General features: G+C 35.6%; 1 protein-coding gene across 1 annotated transcript; it reads right to left on the reverse strand.

Moving 5' to 3' along the window:
* Nucleotides 1-94: 94 nt before the first annotated feature.
* On the reverse strand, nucleotides 95-22521 carry LOC118812371 (solute carrier organic anion transporter family member 1C1-like). Its single transcript, XM_036577335.1, has 15 exons — nucleotides 22385-22521; nucleotides 21623-21784; nucleotides 18071-18212; nucleotides 15947-16079; nucleotides 14657-14763; nucleotides 13696-13848; nucleotides 12944-13042; nucleotides 12379-12600; nucleotides 10036-10200; nucleotides 7323-7518; nucleotides 5731-5896; nucleotides 4266-4450; nucleotides 3794-3858; nucleotides 3577-3694; nucleotides 95-833 (listed from the first exon to the last, which is right to left on the reverse strand). Exons 2-15 carry the CDS (start codon nucleotides 21728-21730, stop codon nucleotides 656-658), a joined length of 2037 nt encoding a protein of 678 aa, XP_036433228.1. The 5' UTR covers nucleotides 21731-21784; nucleotides 22385-22521; the 3' UTR covers nucleotides 95-655.
* Between the last annotated feature and the right edge of the window lie 262 nt (nucleotides 22522-22783).

Raw genomic sequence — 22783 nt, forward strand, 5'->3', positions numbered from 1 at the left:
CAAAAAGCTTCTATATAGAACCATCTACAGCACCTTCTCCAATAATCTGAAGAATGCTTTCACAATGCAAAGAACCCTTTAATCATGCAAAGGGTTCTCTGAGTGTTCATGGTTCTACATAGAACTCTTATTTTTCATTAAAGGACCCTTGAAGAAACATTTTTTCAAGAGTGTAGGTAAAGACTGTTAAGACTATGTTTCCACAGAGCCCATATTTGGAAAAAGAGCTGCAAAATCAGCTCATTTTGCCTTCGTCATGGTTGTGATGTCACAACCAAAAACACATTAAACAGGACTGCCCATTCAGCCTATGGCAGTTTAGCTCTGCCCATTCACGTTGAAGTGATGAGGAGTGTTGTTACTGCACATTTCAGCCCAGACTGCTTTTGGAACAAAGTACAATAAAAGGCAGCCAATTACGACAGAGGTCATTTACATCAGTCTTAAAGCCACAGTAACAGCCAGTTTGATTTAAAGAGATAAATGAATTATGGCTGATTTGAGTACATAAAACTACACAAATGTTATAAAAGTGGATGTCAGTGGGAAAGTAAAATAGAAGAAAGATGTAGAATATGGGCATATTAAAGTTGACAGACTGTCTCAGCTTTAGAAGACATCAAACTGTTTCTCTCAGGTGCTTCAGGCCATCGTGCTACTCTGTGTCCTCTTTCAGTAGTGCTTCAGCAGCGCCCCCTGCAGGCTTCTGGAGCTCCAAGTTTGCAGCGGTCTGCTTGTCTTTCTGCAGCTTTTTCTTAATCTGGACGACAGTGATCCAGAAGAGCACATAGCCACACACCCGCAGACCACTGATCAGGCCCAGGAACAGAAACCTGAGCAAGAAGAATAGCATGAGCAGATGTTCACAAGCTGCTTCATGTCCGACTCAAGTCCCGAGTCTCTAGGGTAAAGTGTGAGTCAATAATAGAGACTTTTAGTTTAGCTTGTTATTAGCTGCAGTGCATGTATGAAGTACAGCACTAATAAAATCCTGTCAGGTTCCAAACAGATTCAATTCAATCCAAGCTTTTATCACTTATATATTATTAGTAAAATATTCATTAAGCAACTATTATTATTATTTGGTAGATGATTGTGTGCTTAGAAAATAGCAGTTGACTACACTGTTAACTGATATTTAGTTATTGCTCCTCTGATGCATGGATAAATGTGTTTATCCTTATGTGGAATATAGTCTATGGGCTTTACTGGACACTTTCCTTCACCTCCACACATTCAGCTGCCTCAGTATCCTCAGAGCTCTCTTTACACTTTCAATATTAATTACTCCTCACTTACTGTTACTCAGCCAGTAAGTAATACTTTATGTGTCCAACCAAGGGAAGTGATGATCTTCTCTACTAATATAATAATTATAATACAAATCCATGACTAAGATCACCTTATGCACACTTTAAATCACGTTACAATCTTAATTACATACTGGTCAGACCTAAAACACAGGCCGCTTATTCAAAGACGAACGTAGACAGTTGCCCTTATAAGTAACACAAAAAATGTACATATTGACAGTTTCTGTCTTACTATTGTCTTATTATCTCAAATTTGAAGGTGCTAAATGGGTTCTTTTTGGAGCAGTGCCATGAAAACTCTTGGATCTCATTAGAACCTGACATTGGATGAGACATGCAAGTGTAAAGTACTAGTTTTAGTTCCTATTTGCTTTATGGTGTGCAATCATTTAGAATAAACACTGATTGATAATGTATGAATATTTCTCACTTTATTTAAGGAGACACAAAAATAACTAGAGTGAAATTAAGATATCAGAAACCAGTCAGGTCTTTATCATGAGTTTGTACCATAACTAGTAGTAAAAATGATCACTATTAGGAAAGACAAAGTAGTACTTAATTAATAACAATAAATCAGTAGATGAATTAAAAGTTCATTAACAGTGAAATAAGCAACAGTTGGTACACAGTTAATAAGTAAATAAGCTATGAACTAATGACAAACCAAACTATCAGTTAAGTGTACTCAATAAGTAATAACTAAGTACTTAATCAGTAACTAATTCTTAGTAGTTGACTAATACACAAATATGTAATTACTTATTACTATATAAGTATCACTAATGTGTGACCCTTAACGTAAAATGTTTCCAAAAAGCCTGCAATCTGAAGGACAGAATGAAGCACTGCACACAGTAGATACAGTGTTTAAAGGAAAGGGGCAAAACAACTTTGAAGTTTTAGTGATTTTTACAGGATCACTAAAATTTCAGCTAGCTAAAAATTTCAGTTATATTAGTCATTGTGGCGACTAGCATATATACTATGCAAACTACATGCTACCAAAGCCATATCAAACCTGATCCCTCTATAAGCTGGAGATGTGCAGCATATGCATGACTGTAGCCTTCCCTGTTGCGAATTACAGCACTGAACTGCTTTCAGTAATGCTTAACAAGGTTGGAGAACCCTTGATGTGGGATCTTGGACTATTTCTCCATGCAGAATTTCACTTAGGGACTGCCCTCTTCAATACGCAGTTCAGGTTTCCAATTGGGTTTAAGCCTGGAGACTGAGAGAGTCATTGCAAAACTGATTTCGTGTACCCCAAAAACATTTCTGTGTAGATTTTGAGGTGTGTTTGGGATCAGTATCTTGCTGAAAGGTGCACTCATGGCCAAGGTTCAGCCTTCTGGCAGAGGCAGGGTTTTCACAAGAGGCCCTGGACAACTGGCAGCAGAACAGCCCCAAAGCAGCAATGATCCTTCATCATATTTGACAGTGGGTTTTAAGTATGTATTGTATGCTTTTCCTTTTTTCCACCAAATGTTACTATGGTGTGCATGACCAAAAAGTTCTTGGTCTCCTCTATATATAGACCACATGAAACAATTCCATCCATTTTGCAAAGTTTAGTGGCTGCATTATGTGGCTTGCTCTTAGGAAAGGCTTCTTTTCTTGAAACTCTTCCAAACAGCTTCTAGTGACAGAGGAGATGCCTGACAGTGGATTTTGAAATTTGAAAACCCCAAGATTCAACTAAATTGTGCAGTTTTTAGACACTGTTATGTTTTTTCACCTCTCTCACAATCCTCCACGGTAAATGGGGGCAGTATACTCATGCTTCTTTTTCCGGGCAAGTTTTCAAATATTTCACGCTTTTCAAACTTTCAAACTCAACCTGATTGTGCTTGAAGATAATTTCAATTGACTACAATTTTTTAATAACCTATTTTTAAAATTTCCTAATCCTAACTCAAGAGTGCCAAAACATCTGGAGTCGACTGTATTATTTGGGTGGTGTGGACCATTCAGCACAGCAGTGACATGGTAATGGAACAGTATGAGTGCATCAGGCACAGTGGTGTTGGGTTTTTTACATGTCAGTGTCACTAGTTTGAGTGTTGTCCACCACCCAAACATGTCCAGTTAAGAATCACACTGTTGTCAGAAACTGACCACTGATGAAAGACTAAAGATACATAAACTAGTATACAATCTTTAGCTGTACATCAGCATAGTGGACCTACAAGATTCTTGAAAATGAGGCCAATGAAAGTCATAATAGTCACAATTGCCAGATTTATTTAGTTGTCTTCACCTGAAAGTCTGTGTGTCATATATCCTACACGCCCCTCTCCCTCCACACTTCCTGCTCCCCCACTTCAAACAGGTGGAATCAATCAGAGCCCCAAAGTAGATGGGTGCTGGTATACCCCCTACAACAGCACACAGTCAAACACAGGTAAGAATTGAGCAACATACACCAGTACACTGATACAAGTGTGCTGTGAAATGAATGAATGAATGATTGTTACCCATCAGTCTAAGAACCAGAAGGAACATCCCTGCAGACAGTGACTTCAGCTCAGGCTCTACACTCCTTTAGGCAGACACAGAACAAGAAAAAGAAAATGTGATGAGGCCTTTATAGACTCTTATTCAGCTCAAAATGAGTATATATATATATATATATATATATATGTGTGTGTGTGTGTGTGTGTGTGTGTGTGTGTGTGTGTGTGTGTGTATACAGAGGGAGGGGTCCAAATGTCTTTGACCACTGGTGAAAATGTTTCTTTTTTGCATTCCTTTCTAATTTAATATAAAGCTTTTCATTACAAATGCTGTTAACAGCATAATCATTTGAGCGAATAGTAGAATCTTAAAACGTTTACATGAATATCTCCCTCTTTTGCTTTGATGACAGCATGCACTGTAGCTGGCATGGACTCCATAATACCACATATATTTGTAAGTATGTATATGACAGGACTGATGGGTACATACCTCAGGCAGATGAGGAAGAGAGGCACGCTACCCAGGCACAAGAGAAAGAAGCTGAGAGACTGCAGCGCCAGGTAGATGTAGAACATTGTAGAGCAGCTGCTCTCTCTAGAACACTGTCCCAACACGGCTGTGGAGTTCACCTCACTCACTCCCCAACTTTGAACACACCTGCAGTCATGGAAGTTCTAGAGAAAAAAGAACATCTTAAATGTTAATGTAAAACATCGTAAATGTTTTTTTGATTTCTGAGTTGTGAATATAAGTCCCAGAATTCACACCTGCATTTTTTTAACCAGGCTAAAATACAGCCTCCACACAGCAGTGTTAGTTGTAATACAGTGCTGCAACTGGAAAGCTAGTCTGGTTCAAGTAACATATAATTTTATTGAATTCATTGTATTTGTATTAATTTACCAGATTTTTTTTGTGAAAGTAGTGATGGTTGAATGCTAAATACACATCTAAAATGTTCAATTCTTTAAAACGTAACATATTCAGAATACATTAAGTATACATTTACAATACATATTGGTAAGGTGCATTTTGGTGACACTTTATTTTGAGTGGTCCTTTTAGAAGAAACAAACACTCAACAGACTCTCAGTAACATAAAGGTTAGGTTAGGTCTTGGGTAAGGTTGGGTAAGGTTAGGTTTTGTGTAATGGAAGTGACATATTAACAACACATCTACTTAATGTAATAATGTATCAGCAGTACATCTACAAGATATTTACTTCAATGTATTTAGATGCTGCACTACTGCTGCTTCACCGATATGTTGTTGATGTGTTACTGATAACTTCCACAGTCCCCTGAGCAGGAGTCCGGTACAACACCAATGCTAAATTTATCACTCACAAACTAGTCCAATACAGAGGAGATTATGAGTCAGATCATCCTTCAAAAGAGTTTATTAACGCTGAGATTAATAGCTGACTCATCACACTGCTTTATCAGTCTACTCAGGCAGGAACTTCAGTGTTTGTACAGAAGCCACAAATGGAGATCTTCTTTAAAGTTTGTCTAATGAGCATGTTTGCTACAAGCCGTCCACTGATTGTAAGATAGTTGTTTTTTGGAGGTAAGTATTCTAAAATTATTCTCCTAAAATGTAAAAACTAACTGTATTCTGAAAACTGCCTACATAAAATGTAACTTGGACTGAATACAGATACTTCATTTCTGCATTCTGAATTCCTAATACTTGTATTGCGTTTACATCCCAACCTTGATTCTACCTTTGGAGTAAGTTCTGTTTGCACTCACACCCCTATCGACCAAATTGTAGACAGCAGATGTTTGAAGCAATGTTTACATTTTTTTGTAGCAGAGATGTGTCATTTTTTTCTGTATAAAAATGTATTAATCATGCTTAAAATGTGTTAGATTGTGCCTCACTCTCTACTATGTACTATGTATGTGAGTTTAGTAATATATTAAACCGGTGTGTGTAGAGGAAACTCACTGTGTTCATGCCTGAACCATGAGTGGAGCTGCAGCCGGCATAGCAGGCCGAAACATAGGTCACTCCATTCTGACCACACACAGGATCCCACTGGTTCAGGGAACAGCCACAGCCTGCATTACAGGACGACACCAAACTGACCTCCACATCTCCTGCAAGTGCAGATCTAAAATACAAACACCAAATATTCAGTAAGCAGAATTATGATCACTTTATTGGAAAAGCACACTTTGTCTTGGTGGAACTGGTGCATACATAAACGAACAATACAGAATACAAACATTTAATTAAATACAGCCACAAAAATATACATTATTGGCCAAAAGTCAGATCCACTTCTTTAATTTCATTAAGTACAAGCTAGTCATTTCTTTTAAGTATAAGTTATTCATTTTTCAGTAAAATGAAAATTACACAGAAGCCTCAACAACTAAATATAATATCAACATTTTCATATTTAGTGTATACCCTTTACCTTTATTACAGCTTCCATTCTTTTCAGTACACTCTCTTTCAGTTCAGAAATTTGCAGGGATATTTTTCCACATCTCCTAAGTTCAGTCTTAGAAGTTGGTTGTATTTTCTGCTTCTCACAATCCAAGTAATCACATTCAGTCATAGTGAGGTCTGGACTCAGTCTGGACTCAAAATCAGTCCATTGTTCTCAGAACACCAGCAGCTTCTTTGTTTCATTTGCAAATTTTCTTCTTTTTTGTCTGTTTTCTTTTCTCAGTAAGGGCTTTTTGACAGCTACACATCCTTTCAGACTCATAATGTTGAGTTGTCTTTTCACAGTGGAAGGATGGACAGAAATAACTGTGGATTTTTTCAGATCTGAAGCAAAAGTGGAGCTTGATTTTCTCCTCTTGGTCAAAGTTGACAGCTTTAGTACTGTTTATCTGATGGTGACAGTTTTAGTGGTCTACCGGGTTTTGTGCGGTTTGTTAGAGGGTCTCATTTTACTTATTAATTTGAATAATTTTTGGAAACTTCCTTTTGTAAGTGGATTATCCTGTATGTAATCTCTTCAGAAATATCTTCCAAAATATGAATAACTTTTACTTAATGACTGTTTTAACTTGATTTTAAATAAATGAAGGGTAGTCTCTGACTATATAGTATCCACAGTATGTGTGTTCTGCATATATATAGTAGGGTACAGACTACAGTAATAAACCATCATGCAAGTTATCCATTCACAAATAATCTTCCTATAGCTTCAACTGAACATACGGACAGACTTTCTTTTATATTCATCATCATTCAAAAGCTTGTAAAAGTTTGATAATACGTTCTGTGCAACTTCTAAACTTCTAAAATGCATTTTGCTGTCTAGTTTATGATATTAAAATTTTTTGTAGGTTGCTATTGTTTGTGAAATCATAAAAAACAATGAACATGAAGTAATTACAGACTACTTATCTCACTATGGTATAGGATAAGAATAGCATAGGGCATCATTTGGGCGTACAGTAATCTCACATGATCTCACCATACTACTACATATCATCAAACAAAAAAGAGTTTTAGTGAATATTACTGCTTCATTCACAACAGTGATGAAAGTTAGTACAGACTAAGGGTAAAGGTACCTTTGGTAGGGCACAGTGACCCCAGCCACATCTGTGTTGGAGCAGCTGAGGGCAAAGTAAGGCACAGTGCAGAGAAATCCAGCAATATAGGTCACAAAACTCAGCCTGGCAGCTCCCAGCAGATCCAGCTTAAACCTCTTCATTATCACTCCACTCAGGAAAATACCCAGACATGTTGCTGGGATAGAGGTTATACCTGCAAAGACCACACAAACACATATTTATCGCTGTTGTCAGAAGAAAACCTTGTATCTCCAAAACGACAACTTTACAGGAAAAGGAAAAAACCTACTTTACTTTTAATGTAAGTCAACAGAACCAGAAATTTTGCCAAGTAATTTTGGGTCATTTCTTTTGGTCCATTCATCATGAAATTTACATTCAATGTAAAGGGCAACAGGCATTTTCAAATTATGTCAAAAACTGAAAAACGACAAAAATGGAGGAACAAGGTTTTCTTCCAATAGCAGTGATATATTAGATTACAATACACATTTTTCTTTCATTTTAATTACTTTTGGCAGTATTAGCACTGATATTTTTGATATATGTAATAAATTTTACTCATGTGGAAATGATGTAAATATTTGAATTAAGTCAGTTCATGACATCACTGACTAGTGTACACAAAGCTGCAAAAAATAATATCATGGCACATAAAATCAGCTGTTGGCATGTAGTTGATATATGGACCACAAGGTCTCAAATTGTGGTATCAAAGTAAAAAAAAAAACAAGTATTAAAAGCAAGGCAGTAATTTTATATATATACATACAAAGCTGTAAAAAATGATACCATAGCACATAAAATCATCTTCATTGTTGGCATGTAGTCGATCTCCATGTATCTCCATTTTTGTTGTTTTTCAGTTTTTGACATAATTTGAAAATTCCTGTTGCTCTTTACAGTGTGTGTAAATTTCATGCTGAATAGACCAAAAGAAACAACCCAAATGATTTGGAAAATATTCTGGTTCCACTGATTTACATTAAGATTAAAGAAGGTTTTTTCCTTCTCCTGTAAAGTTCTCATTTTGGAGATACAAGGTTTTGTTCTGATTTTTGTTCTATATATTTATAAAACAACAATTAAGATGATTTTATGTGCCATGGTATCCTTTTTTTGTAGCTTTGTATACACTAGGTGGAGTCTTATTTTAGCCACGCCCCTGCATTTTACAGCAGGAAGTGAGACTGCATCCCTGTCCCTAGTGGACACATGATGAGCAGTTAGATTGTTTTGAAGTAAATGTGCCCAAAAGTCTGAAAATCAGTGTGTAACATTAAGAGCTGTCACTATCAAAGCACAACTTTTTAGTCATTCACTACAATTTGGAAAAGTTTCTGGGTTTTTTTTGTTTTAGTAGTGACAAAATTGAATGTTCAATCATCTGTTTTAATAAAATAAACATAATTAAGGTATAAAGTCACTCAAAGTAAAAGGATTCAAGTCAAAAATTCAAATTAGTTTAAAGGGTGAAACATGTTTTGAACTCTGACTTTGAACCAAAATGGTAGAATGTTCCATACACTACCATTCAAAAGTAAAAAAAAAAAATTTTAATCCTGTGCAACTTCATATATTTCAGACAACGTAAAATATGAAAAAAAGGAATGAAAACATAAAATCTGAAAAAAGGAATGTTAGCTGAGTCTAGAACAGAGCTGTAGGTGATCCTGAAATGACTGAGATACTGATTGTGTCATCAAGAATGAAGTTATGATAAATTTAATATCCAGAATCCTTGTGTTTCAAAAGTGATCAAATCTCAGCACTGATAACTTGATGGAAAAACTGTGAATTTCTTATTGTTTGCTAAATATATAAAATATCGAACAAAACATTTAAAATACGTCTTGATGTGTTGTTTAGAATATTGAATTCTACATTGAAAAATTGATTATTGAACATAAAATAACAAAAAATTATTAAATCTGAGATTTATACTGATCTGAGATCTGTATAAAGTGATCTTATCATGTAAAATCATCTTATGGCACCGGCAGATCATATTAGTTCCCTCAAGCATTATTTCTTGAAACAAACTGTCTTCCAGTGCAACAAAATCATTTCACATTTTGAGATGACTCAAATTTGTCTACAATTAGATATAAATAATTTCCTAATATTCTAATATGATCATATATTATTACATTAAAACATTAATTCAATAATCTCATGATGAGAAATGTTATACAGTCATATGCAAACATTTGAACACTTTGTTCAAAGGACATGTTTTGTTGATTTTCTAAGTGAAAATAAGGTAATACATCCTCTACAGAGAATACACTTAAATATGACATTTTTGATCAAATATTAATATGCAATTTGCATTTATTTGCTAGATTTAACATATTGAGAAAAAAAATAACCTATAATATAGAAAATGTACCATAACATTTGCATAGACTGCATTTTGTGTTTAGTTTTTTCCCAATATGTTAAATTCAGCAAATTAACAGTAATGATGTATTAAAATGTACAGTATATGTTTTCTGTAGAGGATGTGTGAACTTATTTTCACTTAGAATGTCAACAAAATCGCCATTTCACTCAGTGAAGGCCTTAAAACAGTCATAATTTACCACATTATAATTAAAGCATCTTTTTTAAGACAAAAGCAAATGTGAAAGTAGAAAAGTCAAGTAGAAAAGACACATAGTTAGCTTTTAAAACAGCACTCTGCAGAAAGCAATATCAGAGCTGTTACCTAAAAGGAAGTTCGCCCTGGATGCACTTTGTCCAAACTGCTGTTCGAAGTATTTGGGTGTGTATGTTATAATGATGACGAAGCCGTTGAAAATCAAGGCATTGAAGATCAAGTAGAGGACGTAGATCTTATTGGTGAGCAAACGCTTCAGTGACGGCACAAAATCTAAACAATGAGCAATAAATAGACTTTAAATACGGCTGCAAAGAAATTACATTGTTACTTAGTGTTGATGTTGCTTACTTGTTAATTAGTTTAACCCCTTAAACTCCAGTGACACACTTAAAGCTGCACTGTGTAAGTGTGGGGATTTGGAGACCTCTCTGGTGGAAATGTGCACTTGCAAACAATGTGTGGAAGAACATTTTGTAATGTGGGTTGTGCTACAGGCCTCTTCCTCGAGCAGATGAATCCGATGATCGCAAGCGCATTGACAGAGTATTCAAGTCTCTTCTGAGGATGTAAGTGAATGATCTACTATTGTCATCATATTTTCATAAGTATAATGTTCATTTTGCATTTGAGATCTAAATATTGAGCTGGACATTCTTTTTGAGCCTGTGCGTATGACGTTGACACGTAAAGGCATATGATATGGGCCAAACCTGAATTGTTATTTCAGGCGACACACGGCACACCACATTTTAGCATGTGGTTTTATCTCCTGACCTTTGTTATTGTGACAAAAAAAAAACAGTGCAGCTTTAAGGTTTAATATTAAGTAACTATGAAATATGTAAGCAATATATTTCTGAGAGGGAGGAACTGAAGTGTGGGCCCACATCTATACCCTTAGGGTTTAAGGGGGTTTATTGTAGCTTACTTTATTGAATGCAATATAGTGTATCCCTAAATTAGAGTAGTTCAGTGAATTAAAATTAGGGCTGTCACTATTGCATGCATTAGTATATATATTAGTAATCAAGTAATTTACTCATTAGTTTAATGACCAATCAAGTAATCAAAGCTTTAAAACGTTAAAGTAGAATTCCTGTGATTTTCCAATATTTCTGCATAATTAATTTATAATAATAATCACTGAGACATAAACAAAGTCATTCAGAGTGGTTTGATGTGAAATGGTTCATTGCAAAGAAACTCAGATTTCTTTACAGTGGTGGTGATAGAAACCAGGGGTTGCAATGTCTACAACACAAATATAGCCGACTTATTTACTATCTGAAATGACCAGTGAACCTACACGAGTTTTTATATGTAAAGCTGATAATGACAATATTGTGTTCCATCCATAAAATAAGTTAATGCCCTGTATGTACCTCTCTGTGCTGAATGACCTACTTGTCTTAGGCCAACGCCTTCTCAAAGTGATTGTAACATCAGGCAGCATATTTATGACCACTTTTACTAATAACTTTCTTTGTAAAGTAGCTTTTAGAGCACTTCAGAAATCTGGTTCCTATCACCACCACAAAAACAGTTGTGACTCACTATGTTTCACTAAAGTTAATAGAATTAATTTTACATCAAACACTAAGAATCTTAATGAATTACATCTGAATGAAACCGTGAAAAATCAGTGGAAATTGCCAAATAAAATGCTACCTTAACCAAACATCAAAAAACATGTACAGCCTTTCAAAAATCCCAAATTACAGGGTGATTCAAAAAGATTCATCCGATTTCAAAGCGTCATATTTTTACAACCGTGAGGTGCCTAGGAACCAATGACACACCAATTGAAAGAGGGGGTCATAGAGTTACTGCCAGTATGGCAGGGAACCTCCAACAGCTCAGAGCATTCATTGTTGGTACCAGCAGTTCCAAGAAGAAGCTCACCAGCATCACCAGATCTCACGCCGTGTGACTTTTTTGTGGTGGTATGTTAAGGATTATGTATATGCGTCACCACTCCCAACAACATTGGATGATCTCCAAAATCACATTGAAAGAGCCGTGAGCACAGTGACACCCGACATGCTCAATCGAGTATGGGATGAATTTGACTATGGCGTTGATGTTGTCTGTACAGCTGGAGGAGGTCATGTTGAACACTTGTAAAACTACATAATAAACTTTAGGCTCATTTAAACCATTTACAGTTCACTGCATTGTTCTGTAATAATTTACAAATGAAATAAATCATTTTGAAATCAGATGAATCTTTTTGAATCACCCTGTAATAAAATAAACTAGGAAGCCATTATTAAACAATTTAAAACATGCATTGTCATTATGCAAACTGTCAAATAATCACTGAAGACTAATGGGTACACTTTAATTGCTTTTTTAAGCAATTAATTAATTTAATTAATCTAATTAATTAACGACAGCCCTAGTTTTTAGCTGTAGCTCTTTTACTGAAGCCATGGCTCTCAAATTTACCCTTGGCTATTTCTGCAAGGCTGACCGTGGTTTGCTCTGGGCAGGTGTGTGCGGGCTGCCCTGAGCTGGTGTCCGGCCCAGCAGGCTGAGGAACTTCAGGCAGAGCGCTGGGCAGGAACCAGAAGGGCAATGCGCTCAGCAGAGACAGAGCTCCGGCCACTAAATAACCCAACCACCAGGCCCCGACCCAGCGAGAATCCTGCGGAGTGATGAACACACTCTCTGAGGAGGAGGAAACACCCACACACAAAACAACATTAAATACCAAACCCAAAAGTGCTTAAGCTTGCTTTCAAAAGTCCATTACTTCTAAACGCGTCCACATTGAAAACAGTGATGCACTGAATTTACTTGATTCAGTTGTGTACATCATCTCCAAATCAATAAAACAAATCAAATTTGTCATCAATATCAATTATTTTCAAAAGTATGTAATCTGACAAATCATATTGATGAAATATATTTCATTTATGTGAAAATGATGTACATTTGAATCAAGTAAATGTTTTTGTTTTCAGTGTAAGCTTTGATTGCATGATATTTTGCAAAGATCCATGAGTCTCACCCATGTTCACAAAACCAATGTCCACATAGAGGTTTGCACAGAGCGAGCCAAGCGAGTAGCCAAACAACGGACCAATCACTGAGATGGTGTGGAGGCATCCTGACACAAATAAGTGTTGTAGGGAAACAGAGTGAATATTCATTATTCACCCATTAATGAACGAGAAAATAAATTATTCATAATACAAATCAACAACACTACAGCACAGGTTGCCGAATCTTTTCATGTAATACCCCTGTCCTGCACATTTGAGTGTTTTCTCTGTCTAGCTCAATTACACTGAAAAACTATGTAAGTATGTGCTAAAAAGTCCACAGTGCACTGCAGTTATTTTGAGTAAATAGTACAGAGTGGTCACATGGCGTAAAAAAATGGTACACAAATAAAGGACAAAAAGTCTTATATAGTACATACCTGTTAATTCTCTATAAATATAAATAAATTTGGGCTGTAAAAGTTGTGGTTTTACTGGGTCCTTAACATTTACTACATCATTGAATGATCTTCTAATTTTGTTAGACTGACTTACTAATTATATATCCTTTTTCCCTAAATAATTACACAGCTGTGTGAGTTTTTTCCTGCACAGTTACTCAGGGCATTTCAGTGTATTTTAGTTAAACTACTTTAAAACTTACCATCATGTTATCCAAAATAATTATCTAGAAGTTTTAAATATGTACCTCATAGTTATTTGGTTAATATGTAGGACTTGGGGGATTGTGAAAGAAAGTGGTGCCCTCAGTTCTCACCAATGTAAAAGGCAGAGTTCTCTGGCCTGGCATAGTCATCGATGAAGGCCATTCCGAGAGGGCCCACGGTGGCCTCACCAATACCACGGATAACGTTCCCCAGCAGCAAAATAATCCACATAGGAGAACCCTCTTCCTCTCCTTTATCACATCCTAAACACATATATTACACACAGACACACATTATGTATACAGGGAAAAATTCATTAGCATAACACAAGCATTAACAGCAGTGAGAGAACACTGACTTAAACTAACAACAGAGCGATTTCATCTTTTTTGAGTGTAGGAGTCAACAACTCCATTCTACTCCGATCAGTAGAATGGACATTGACTCAGATGTTTTTAAGTAATGTAACCACATACAATGTGTTTTAGTTGTAACTCTGTCATGAGATTAACTAGGACACTGTTGGCATACAGTATGTGAAATGCTACGACTTTGTTGAGCTGCTAGCGAGCAATGATGGGTGAAAGGGGAGGGGTGAGAACCTCCTGAAATCAATTCACTCCTCCATACAAAAACAGCAACAGACCATATGAGATGAAAAACAGATACGAACAATGCTTTAGGCCAAAGATATCTGAGTGAGAGAGCAATGAACGAGTAAAGGAAAATTACCAACTTACCAAAGTAACCAAAAAGCAAAATCTGAGGTTTAATACTATAGTTGACTGTGGACTGCTGTTTTCGTTTTTATTTAAAATGTTAGAATTGTTTATCAATGATTTTAAAATTGTACATGACCTGATTAACAACCATTAATAAACTCAATTTAAACTATATTTCTAAGGCCTTTATAAAGGTAGTTCTATTGTAAAGTGGTACCTAAAGGCTCAAAATCAATGACAACCCTCCAAAATTGATGCAGCTGAATCACTGCCCCAGGATGAATGCATCAATATGTAATTTGTGCATTACACCTCAATTAGCACAACTATAGAAATAAGTAGCAGCTACCTGCAGTGTGCTGCTGCGTGATGTTCTGGCTGCTAGCTGAGCAAGGGGAGGTCACTATGAAATTATCAGCATCATTAACAGGGAAGGCGACAGTGCCATACTCATACCTGCCAAAAACAACACACACACACAGCACACAGGAGTATTTTGTATTAGCTAATGTAGAATCAATCAATCAAATCTTATTTATTTAACACCTTTCATACAAATAACTGTAAGTCAAAGTGCTTTACAGGCTTTTAGCCAAAGATTCAGAACAAGACAAAAAGAACATTTATAACAGTTATAAGGCCATAGAGGATATGAAACAGCAGTAGTTAAAAATAAAATAAACTAAACAGGGCCTCCGAATGAATAAAGTAATCATCATTAATCACATCAGTTTGTGTAGTTAATCACAAATTTAAAGTTAATTAATTAATTAATTTGTATTCTTTGCTCTAATTTGACACTAAGAAAGATTCTCCCATTTTAAAAGCAGTGCATTTTGTAACAACTATTTAAGTGGGCAAAATAAGCATCAGAATGTATTTTAAACATGAAACTTAAATGTCTTGAATGCAGAGTCTTTGAGTCACCCACAATCCTTCAGGCAGAGTGCAAAACAATTAAACAAAATGATGCTGTAGCACCAGAGTTTGTGATGAAATGCTATAACATGTAAATTTGAATTTGATGTTTTGAAATGTAACTTTTAAATGTGACACGCTTACACTGTTGGTATAGACTGCTCAATCTTTCTCCAATGTGCGTAAGCGAGCACTGAATAGGAGTCCTTAGAGACGAGCACTAGTAAGGTTTCCACTACCTTCATTGCTGCCTTCACTTTGAGACACAACTATAGTAACACACAGTGCACAATCAGCTGGGCTTCAGGGTGAAACTACGGATGGTTCAAGCTAGGAAAATGCATTAATGGTATTAAAATGGTGCTGTTAATAATTTATCATGTTATTGAGTTATTAACTTGTTCACTTAGACACCACTAAAACTAAAATAATAATAAAGAAATCTTAAAACAGAATATTTAAAGCAATTACCTGTTAAACTCCATCAACCAGGCTTATTATTCAGTCATTAATCTTACTATTCACTAATTGGAGAAATTACATATTCAGTTGCGATTGCAAAACTAGTATGTAGATTACAAGAGTGAGGAATTGTGTGGATCCACATACAGATCCTAGAGTTTTAGGGGTTAATCACACAGGCGTACATTTTTGTGTATTCTCTGTGCGTTTGTAGCCAGCATGCAGTGTGATTGTGAGCCGCAGCAGAAGAGTTACTCACTGGCCCATGAGGAAGTGGGGCAGGGCCATTAGGAGTGTGCCCATAGCCATCAGCAGCACTCCAGCTCCAATGATCCTGGGACGGTGGAACTTTGCACCAAAGTAACTCACCACAGTAATGACCAGCAGGTTACCTGCACACCACACCTGACTTTACACATAAATGTACTAAACAGACATTAGGATGTTTACTGAACATTTCATAATATGACTGAGATCAGATGATGGAGATCAACAAATGTTGGATGGTACAATTTACAGTTCTTCTGCAACTACAGTGAAAAATCTCTTGACCTTAATATTTTTTAGAATTTGAGTCTAATTTCTGTTCAAAATTCATCTCTGCTATGCTTATTTCTTACAACATATACAATTTTAATGTGTGCTATTTATGTCCTTTCTAGGAGAAGAAAAAAGTTTCTTTATTTCAGGTTAAGACAACAAAACTTTATTAAAAGTCATTTTGATTATTTTTTATTATTGTGCAGAGCAACTGCCATTTTCAAAAACAAATATTAACAATGGGGTTAAAAATTTCCTCTGCACATTTGCAGTATCATTAATGTCAGAACAAAACCTCGTATCTCCATTTTTCTGTTTGTTTATTTCATGCAATTTGAAATTCATGATAAATGAACCAATAGAAATTGGACCAATATGAAATCTATATTAACTTATGCAAACAATTTTCAAATATTTGGAACAGTATATAAAATGCATATATAAATAGAAAGCGGTGATTAGTAAATCCATTTCGACCTGTATCAAAACATAATTAGTACAAAGACCAGATATTTAATGTTTTATCTTATCAACTTCACCTTTTTTAATTTACAAGAGTGACAAGACTAGTAACATTTCATATAATAATATGAAATGTTTAAAAAAACATCTTAAAGAAGTAAAGCACTCACGATTAGGTACAAAAGGAGCATCCAGGAAAGGCTTAATCCTTTATGAGCGAGCATGGATTGGGGCTTTCTAAAAAAATGTGTCAGCAAATAATCCAACAGTTTAAGAACAATGTTCGTCAGTGAGCAATTGCAAGAAATTCAGCATTTTAGCCTCTAGGGTGCATATCATGAAAAGATTTGCATAAAGGGCAAAAGTGAACTGAATGCCTGTGACCCTTGACTTCTCAGACTGCACTGCATTAAAAATCAGTATGCTTCTGTGATGAATATCACCACATGGGCTAGGAATACTTTGACAAACCACTGTCAATATACACTGTTCATCACTTCAACCACAAATGCAAGCTAAGACTGCATGGGCGGCAGGTGTCAACAATATCTGATTGTTGGATATCATGTTCTCAGAACCAAAAAGGAAAAGGAACATCCAGATTGTTACCAGCATAAAGTTAAAAAGCCAGGGACTATTGTGGTATGGGGGGGGTGTATTATTGAGTAACTTCCATATCCTTGAAAGCACCATTAATGCTGAAAGATACATGCACATTTTGGAGCAACATATGCTGCCTTCTGGACAACATCTTTTTCAAAGATGTCCATGATAGCGGCAAGACACATTCTGCACATGTTACAGCAGCATGAGTGTGGATGCTAGACTGGTACAGTGCTGTCTAATGTTGAACACACGTGCAGCATTATGAAGCGCAGAATATGACCAAAAAGGCCTGTATGGATGCAGACTGAGCGAAAGAATGGCAAAAAATGACACTTTCAAAACTGGATCAATTATCTTCAGTTCCCAAACGATTAAGTGTTGTTAAAAGGAAAGGTGATATATCACTGTGGGAAACCTGTCTCAACCTTTTTGGAATGAGTGAATGTTTGCAAAAAAAATGGTTCATAAGTTCATAAGGCAAAACATCCAATATTGTGCTCATATACTGTTTCAAACTTAATACACATCAAACAGAATTTACTAATCACTGCTCTCTGTCTTTGTTATCATTTCACATACTCTCCCAACTTTTCTGGAATTGGATTTGTATATAAACAAATACAATTTTTCTCTTCTCCTGTTAAGTTACAAAGGTTTTGTCACAGCACCAAACAATATATATTTGCTCAAACTGCACACAGGTCTTAGAAGTTAGAAGTACCAACCATAAAGCAGTTACAGGAAAATCTGACCTAACATACACAGTCTCACTCACCCATTTCAAAGCTGCCATCAATGATGCCAACAACGGAACTGGGGATATCAAACCTCCTCTCGATCTGTGTGATGGTGCTTTTAGTGTAGCTTCCACTCAGAGATTTGGAGAAATTGCAGAAGGCAAGCACACAAATGAACATCTACACCAAAACAGAACAAAACAAGCTCTGAATTACATTTAAGTAAACAAAATCAAAATCTGACCACTGAGAAAATTTAACATATGAAATTTACCCCCAAAAAAGAAACATCTACCCCAAACAAGACTAGGCAAGCCTACACTTTTAAAAAACATGGTTCTTCAAGGGTTCTTTAGAAAAGAAAATGGTTCTATGAAGAACCATGAACACTCACAGAACCCTTTGCATGATTAAAGAGTTCTTTGCATCATGAAATGATTCTTCAGCTTGATGGAGAATATGCTGTAAAAGGTACTATATAGAGGTTTTTTTGAAAAGCGTTCTACATAGCACCAAAAATGGTTCCTCTATTGTTACAATGTCAAGCTTGTAACAACAGAAGAACCATTTTTGGTGCTATGTAGAACACTTTTCAAAACCTTTTTAAGTAGAAGTCAGCGACACCCGGCATGTTTCTGAAACAGTCCTCTGGCTCGCTAACCTCACGCATGCACGTTTCATGAAAGTGACTCAGTCAGTCAATCAGTCAGTCAGTGAGTGAACATACCCTTTCTGGGCCGGCCTGATGGGCAGTCCAGTGAAAACAACAGACAAAGCTGTAGTTTTATTTACATGTTTGATGTGTAGATGTAATAGCATGAGTGTCATTCAAAAACATAATCACAATCTGTGAACTCTGAAGGTAAAAGTAGGCATGTGGCAGTTAGCAGTCTATTCACTGTGGACAAATCTAGAAACTACTGCACAACAGTGTAACTTTGTCTCCACATAATCCTTTCCTTGTGAAAAACCAGCATACTTAAGTATATCAATAGTGTATTTGCAAGACAGGGAAAAGTACATTTTTAGAAGATGTATTTTATGGAGATATATCTGAAGTATACAAAAAGTATATTTTAAAAAACTTTGCACCATAAAAAATAGGCTGTTTTAAATTACACTTCATAATGCTGTAAGTAAATACACATGAATAAATGTATTTCGTAATACACTGAATCAAACCTAAACCAAAGTATATTTAATTGCCATCAACTTAAGTGTATCATTAGAAGTGTATTTTAAACCAACGACTTTAATGTTTACTTTAGAACCTTTTAGTTGCATTTAGTTGCAATATAACTCAAACTAACTACCAATCATATGTGGTATTGGTACACTTAAGTGTATACTTTCAAAATTGATGCAGTAGAATTTGTGTCTTAATAATTGCTGGTTGCTTTCATTGCAACATTAGTTCTCCCGATTCAGAACAGAAAAGCATTTGAAGATGTATTTCAGCATGACTTAAATATGATGTAGGGTGTGTTTAGTTCTTGATAATATATTTAAATGTGTACTTAGTTAGCTTTTAGTACACTTTAAACATGTTTCATTTGTTGAGTGCATTGAAGTGGATTTAGTGTGTTGAAATCCAATTTAACATGGATTGAGATGCATTTTAGTTACAGTACAGCTCAATAGGTTATCAATAAGTCCATCAGTGCATCCAGAATCGGTATATCTAGCAGTACATTTATAACATTTTCCAAGTGTAATAACAGTTATGTCTACAAATTACTTACTTACATCTACTTAAGTACATGTTATTTGAAAAAAGTAATCAAAACACAACTAAATTTTATCACATATTAATTACAACTTAAATACACTTGTCATACGTTGTCCCAAATAATTTAGTCCGTATGTACTTTTCATATTAAATATACTTTGAAAAAAAAACTGCATTTTTCTTTCACAAAGGTTTACAGAGCCACATGCGTGAGTTTGTACTTGGCATGTGTGGAAGCGAATCGGCTTGATCTAAAGTAAACCTGAGAAGAATAACAGTGGTGCACATGCCCTCTGCTCAGAGTAGTGTTTCTGGAAATGACTTTGCAAATTACTGATTGACAGAATTCTCAGCCGATCACAATCATTTTTAGGAGCTAATTCACCCATCAACTGACAGTAAATTAGTCTGGATTAGACTAAGAGAGGCGATGTTTTGTTTTCTTGAGGTTTGTTGGTTCCTAAATATGCATCTTTGAATGGTAGGTCACTTCTAGTCTTCATAACTTCAGAACGGTTTAAGCTACAGACATGATACACATATCAGGACATTCAGCAGACCATCTCAAACTAGCTAATGTGACATCATTGAGCTGTGACGTCAGCATCAGTGAGTAATTTGGCTCAGAAAATCACCCAAAATTCTAATATTATTGCTCTGCTTTTTGGCCTTCATATTATAAACAAAGGGCTTTCAGTTTACATTGATTTTGAGTATCAAAAATATCTTATATTAAATATGCAACTCAATTAGTTATTCAAAATAAAATCTGTTTTGCTGTGTATCCAAGTTTTAGCGCTCAGCATGAAGAGGACAGAAAATCAATAAAAAACATGTCTGCCTTATGCAAATTGTTTATTTTTACTCATAATAACCAATAGAATGAATCAACATGCAATGCAGTTTCAGCTCACAGACACTCGAGACTAACAATTTCTGAAAAGGTATCTGAGGTGCAACTTGTTTTCAATATCTCTATATGCAAAAAAATGCAAAATTTTGCAGGTGCTAGGTACATTTTTACCAAAATTCATAAAGATATCAACTTTCTGTTAGCATTTACATGTCAAACAATGGCATATCTATGTAGCCCAGGGTCTCCTAAAAATAACAACATATGGCATGTGTGACTGTCTCATGTGAATACTTCATAATTGCAGTTGTAATTGTAATTGACCCAAAATACCAAAAAAATTCCCGAAAATTCTGGGCTTCTACGGGAGGTGAAACTTCATCACAATATATCATTATTTATTTAGAGGACTTTATATTGGGAGGTGGCTGGGCCAAACACAAATTTTCAGCTTCTGAAAATAATGCTTTAATCTCCGCCTAGTGATTCTGAAGTTATGAAGACTAGCATATTCATGCTTCAAACTCTAATTCCTAATTTTCAATATATTTCAATGTCCCTTTTTAAAAAGATCTTTTTGATTTCTTTCGAGGATGAAAGTTTAAAGGTTTAAATTTATCATGAGTTTAATGTTAAAAACTCTGAAAATTCAGTCTCACGTTTTTATGTCAATAAACAGTTTTAGTCTATATTTATTACTAATTTTAGACACATCCTTGCATTTTAGAGCAGGAATTGAGCAAAATGATTTTAGTCTAAAGACCAAGTCAGTTAAAAGTCCAAAATGTGGTTTCAAGTCTGACTTTGAACCAATTTGACAGAATGATCCATAAACATCAAGATCACATCATAGGCCACTTTGGAGAATATATGTATCTGTAATTGTTACGATGATGGGCCTTAGGAATATAATGTCTCTCCAAAAGTACTGGCATACTGAAATCAAATAGATTCATTTTTATATATTCTACTAGGTTGTTGTGCAGTATGTATTACTCTGCTTCATACCTTCAGACTGGGGGAGCAGCACTTGGCTGCAGGTTGAGGTTTCGGGTCATTTGCAGCATGCAGTGGATGGGGCTCACTAAAGCCCTCTGGCCTGCTCTCTACAGTCATGGTGCACAGATCAAAGGTCACTAGATGGGTCTGGAGAAGCCAGAGGAACTTGGGCTGAAGTAAAAACACAAAAAACAAAGTGGAAGTTTGAGTTTACATTCAACTGATTCTTAAAAAATGAATTTCCCGGCTTCATTCAACCTCAACTCTACCTGCCACAGTTCAAATGGAGCTTCAACACCTGCTCACTGGCTTCTACTATAACTATGATTTGAACTGATGGGTTTGCTTTATAAGTACCAGGACATATGCCAAAAGAAGCAGGTATGGCAATGATTCACAGTCTAAGCCTGGTCCAGTCATATGAAGGGTTTCATTCCAAAACACATTATAGAGCACTTTCAAAAATTGTCATATTTTCATGATATACATTGTTTGGAGAGGACTTTACACATACAAGAGGTATCGATGCTATATTATAATTTGTACCACCTTTATTAGAGATATAAAAATGTGTTTTCAATTATTCATCAGCTGTTGTTCTTTTCAAAACCTTGTCATATCCAAAATTGTTGCAAATGGATATTCAACATTTTCGAATGAAACTCTCCATACATAAAGCTTTTTGCCTAGTGTATGTTTGCATTATGTGCAATCTATCTATCTATCTTAAACAAGTATTTCATTATTTAATGAAGCTGAATGTCTACTTACTTTTTGTCAGTTTCCTCTGAATGTGTACTTTGTGTACAGAGCAGACAGCTTGACAGAGAGACGATTGACCTAAATATTTCCATGAGCCTTTTTCACCCACAGCCAGCAGTCAAGTGATGACATTAATGGTTAAGCAGCATTGATCCATCCCCCTTTCACCTGCTCCAGTCAGAGGCCCTCATGTAACCTTTACACTTATTATTTCAAGCTTTATTTGTATGTACCAACTACATCAAGTGTCACTGAGTGTAAAAAAAAAATTTATGTCATTTGAGGGATATTTATTAGGATCATATTGTTTGGTCTTCAACAAAAGCTTTTAGTGTAATTAAACATACACGTCAGCCCATATACAGAATTATACAGTATTGTACTGTATATAAGGAAAGGAAAGGAAAC

The sequence above is a fragment of the Colossoma macropomum genome, unplaced genomic scaffold, assembly GCF_904425465.1.
Source record: "Colossoma macropomum unplaced genomic scaffold, Colossoma_macropomum, whole genome shotgun sequence".
Lineage (NCBI taxonomy): Eukaryota > Metazoa > Chordata > Actinopteri > Characiformes > Serrasalmidae > Colossoma > Colossoma macropomum.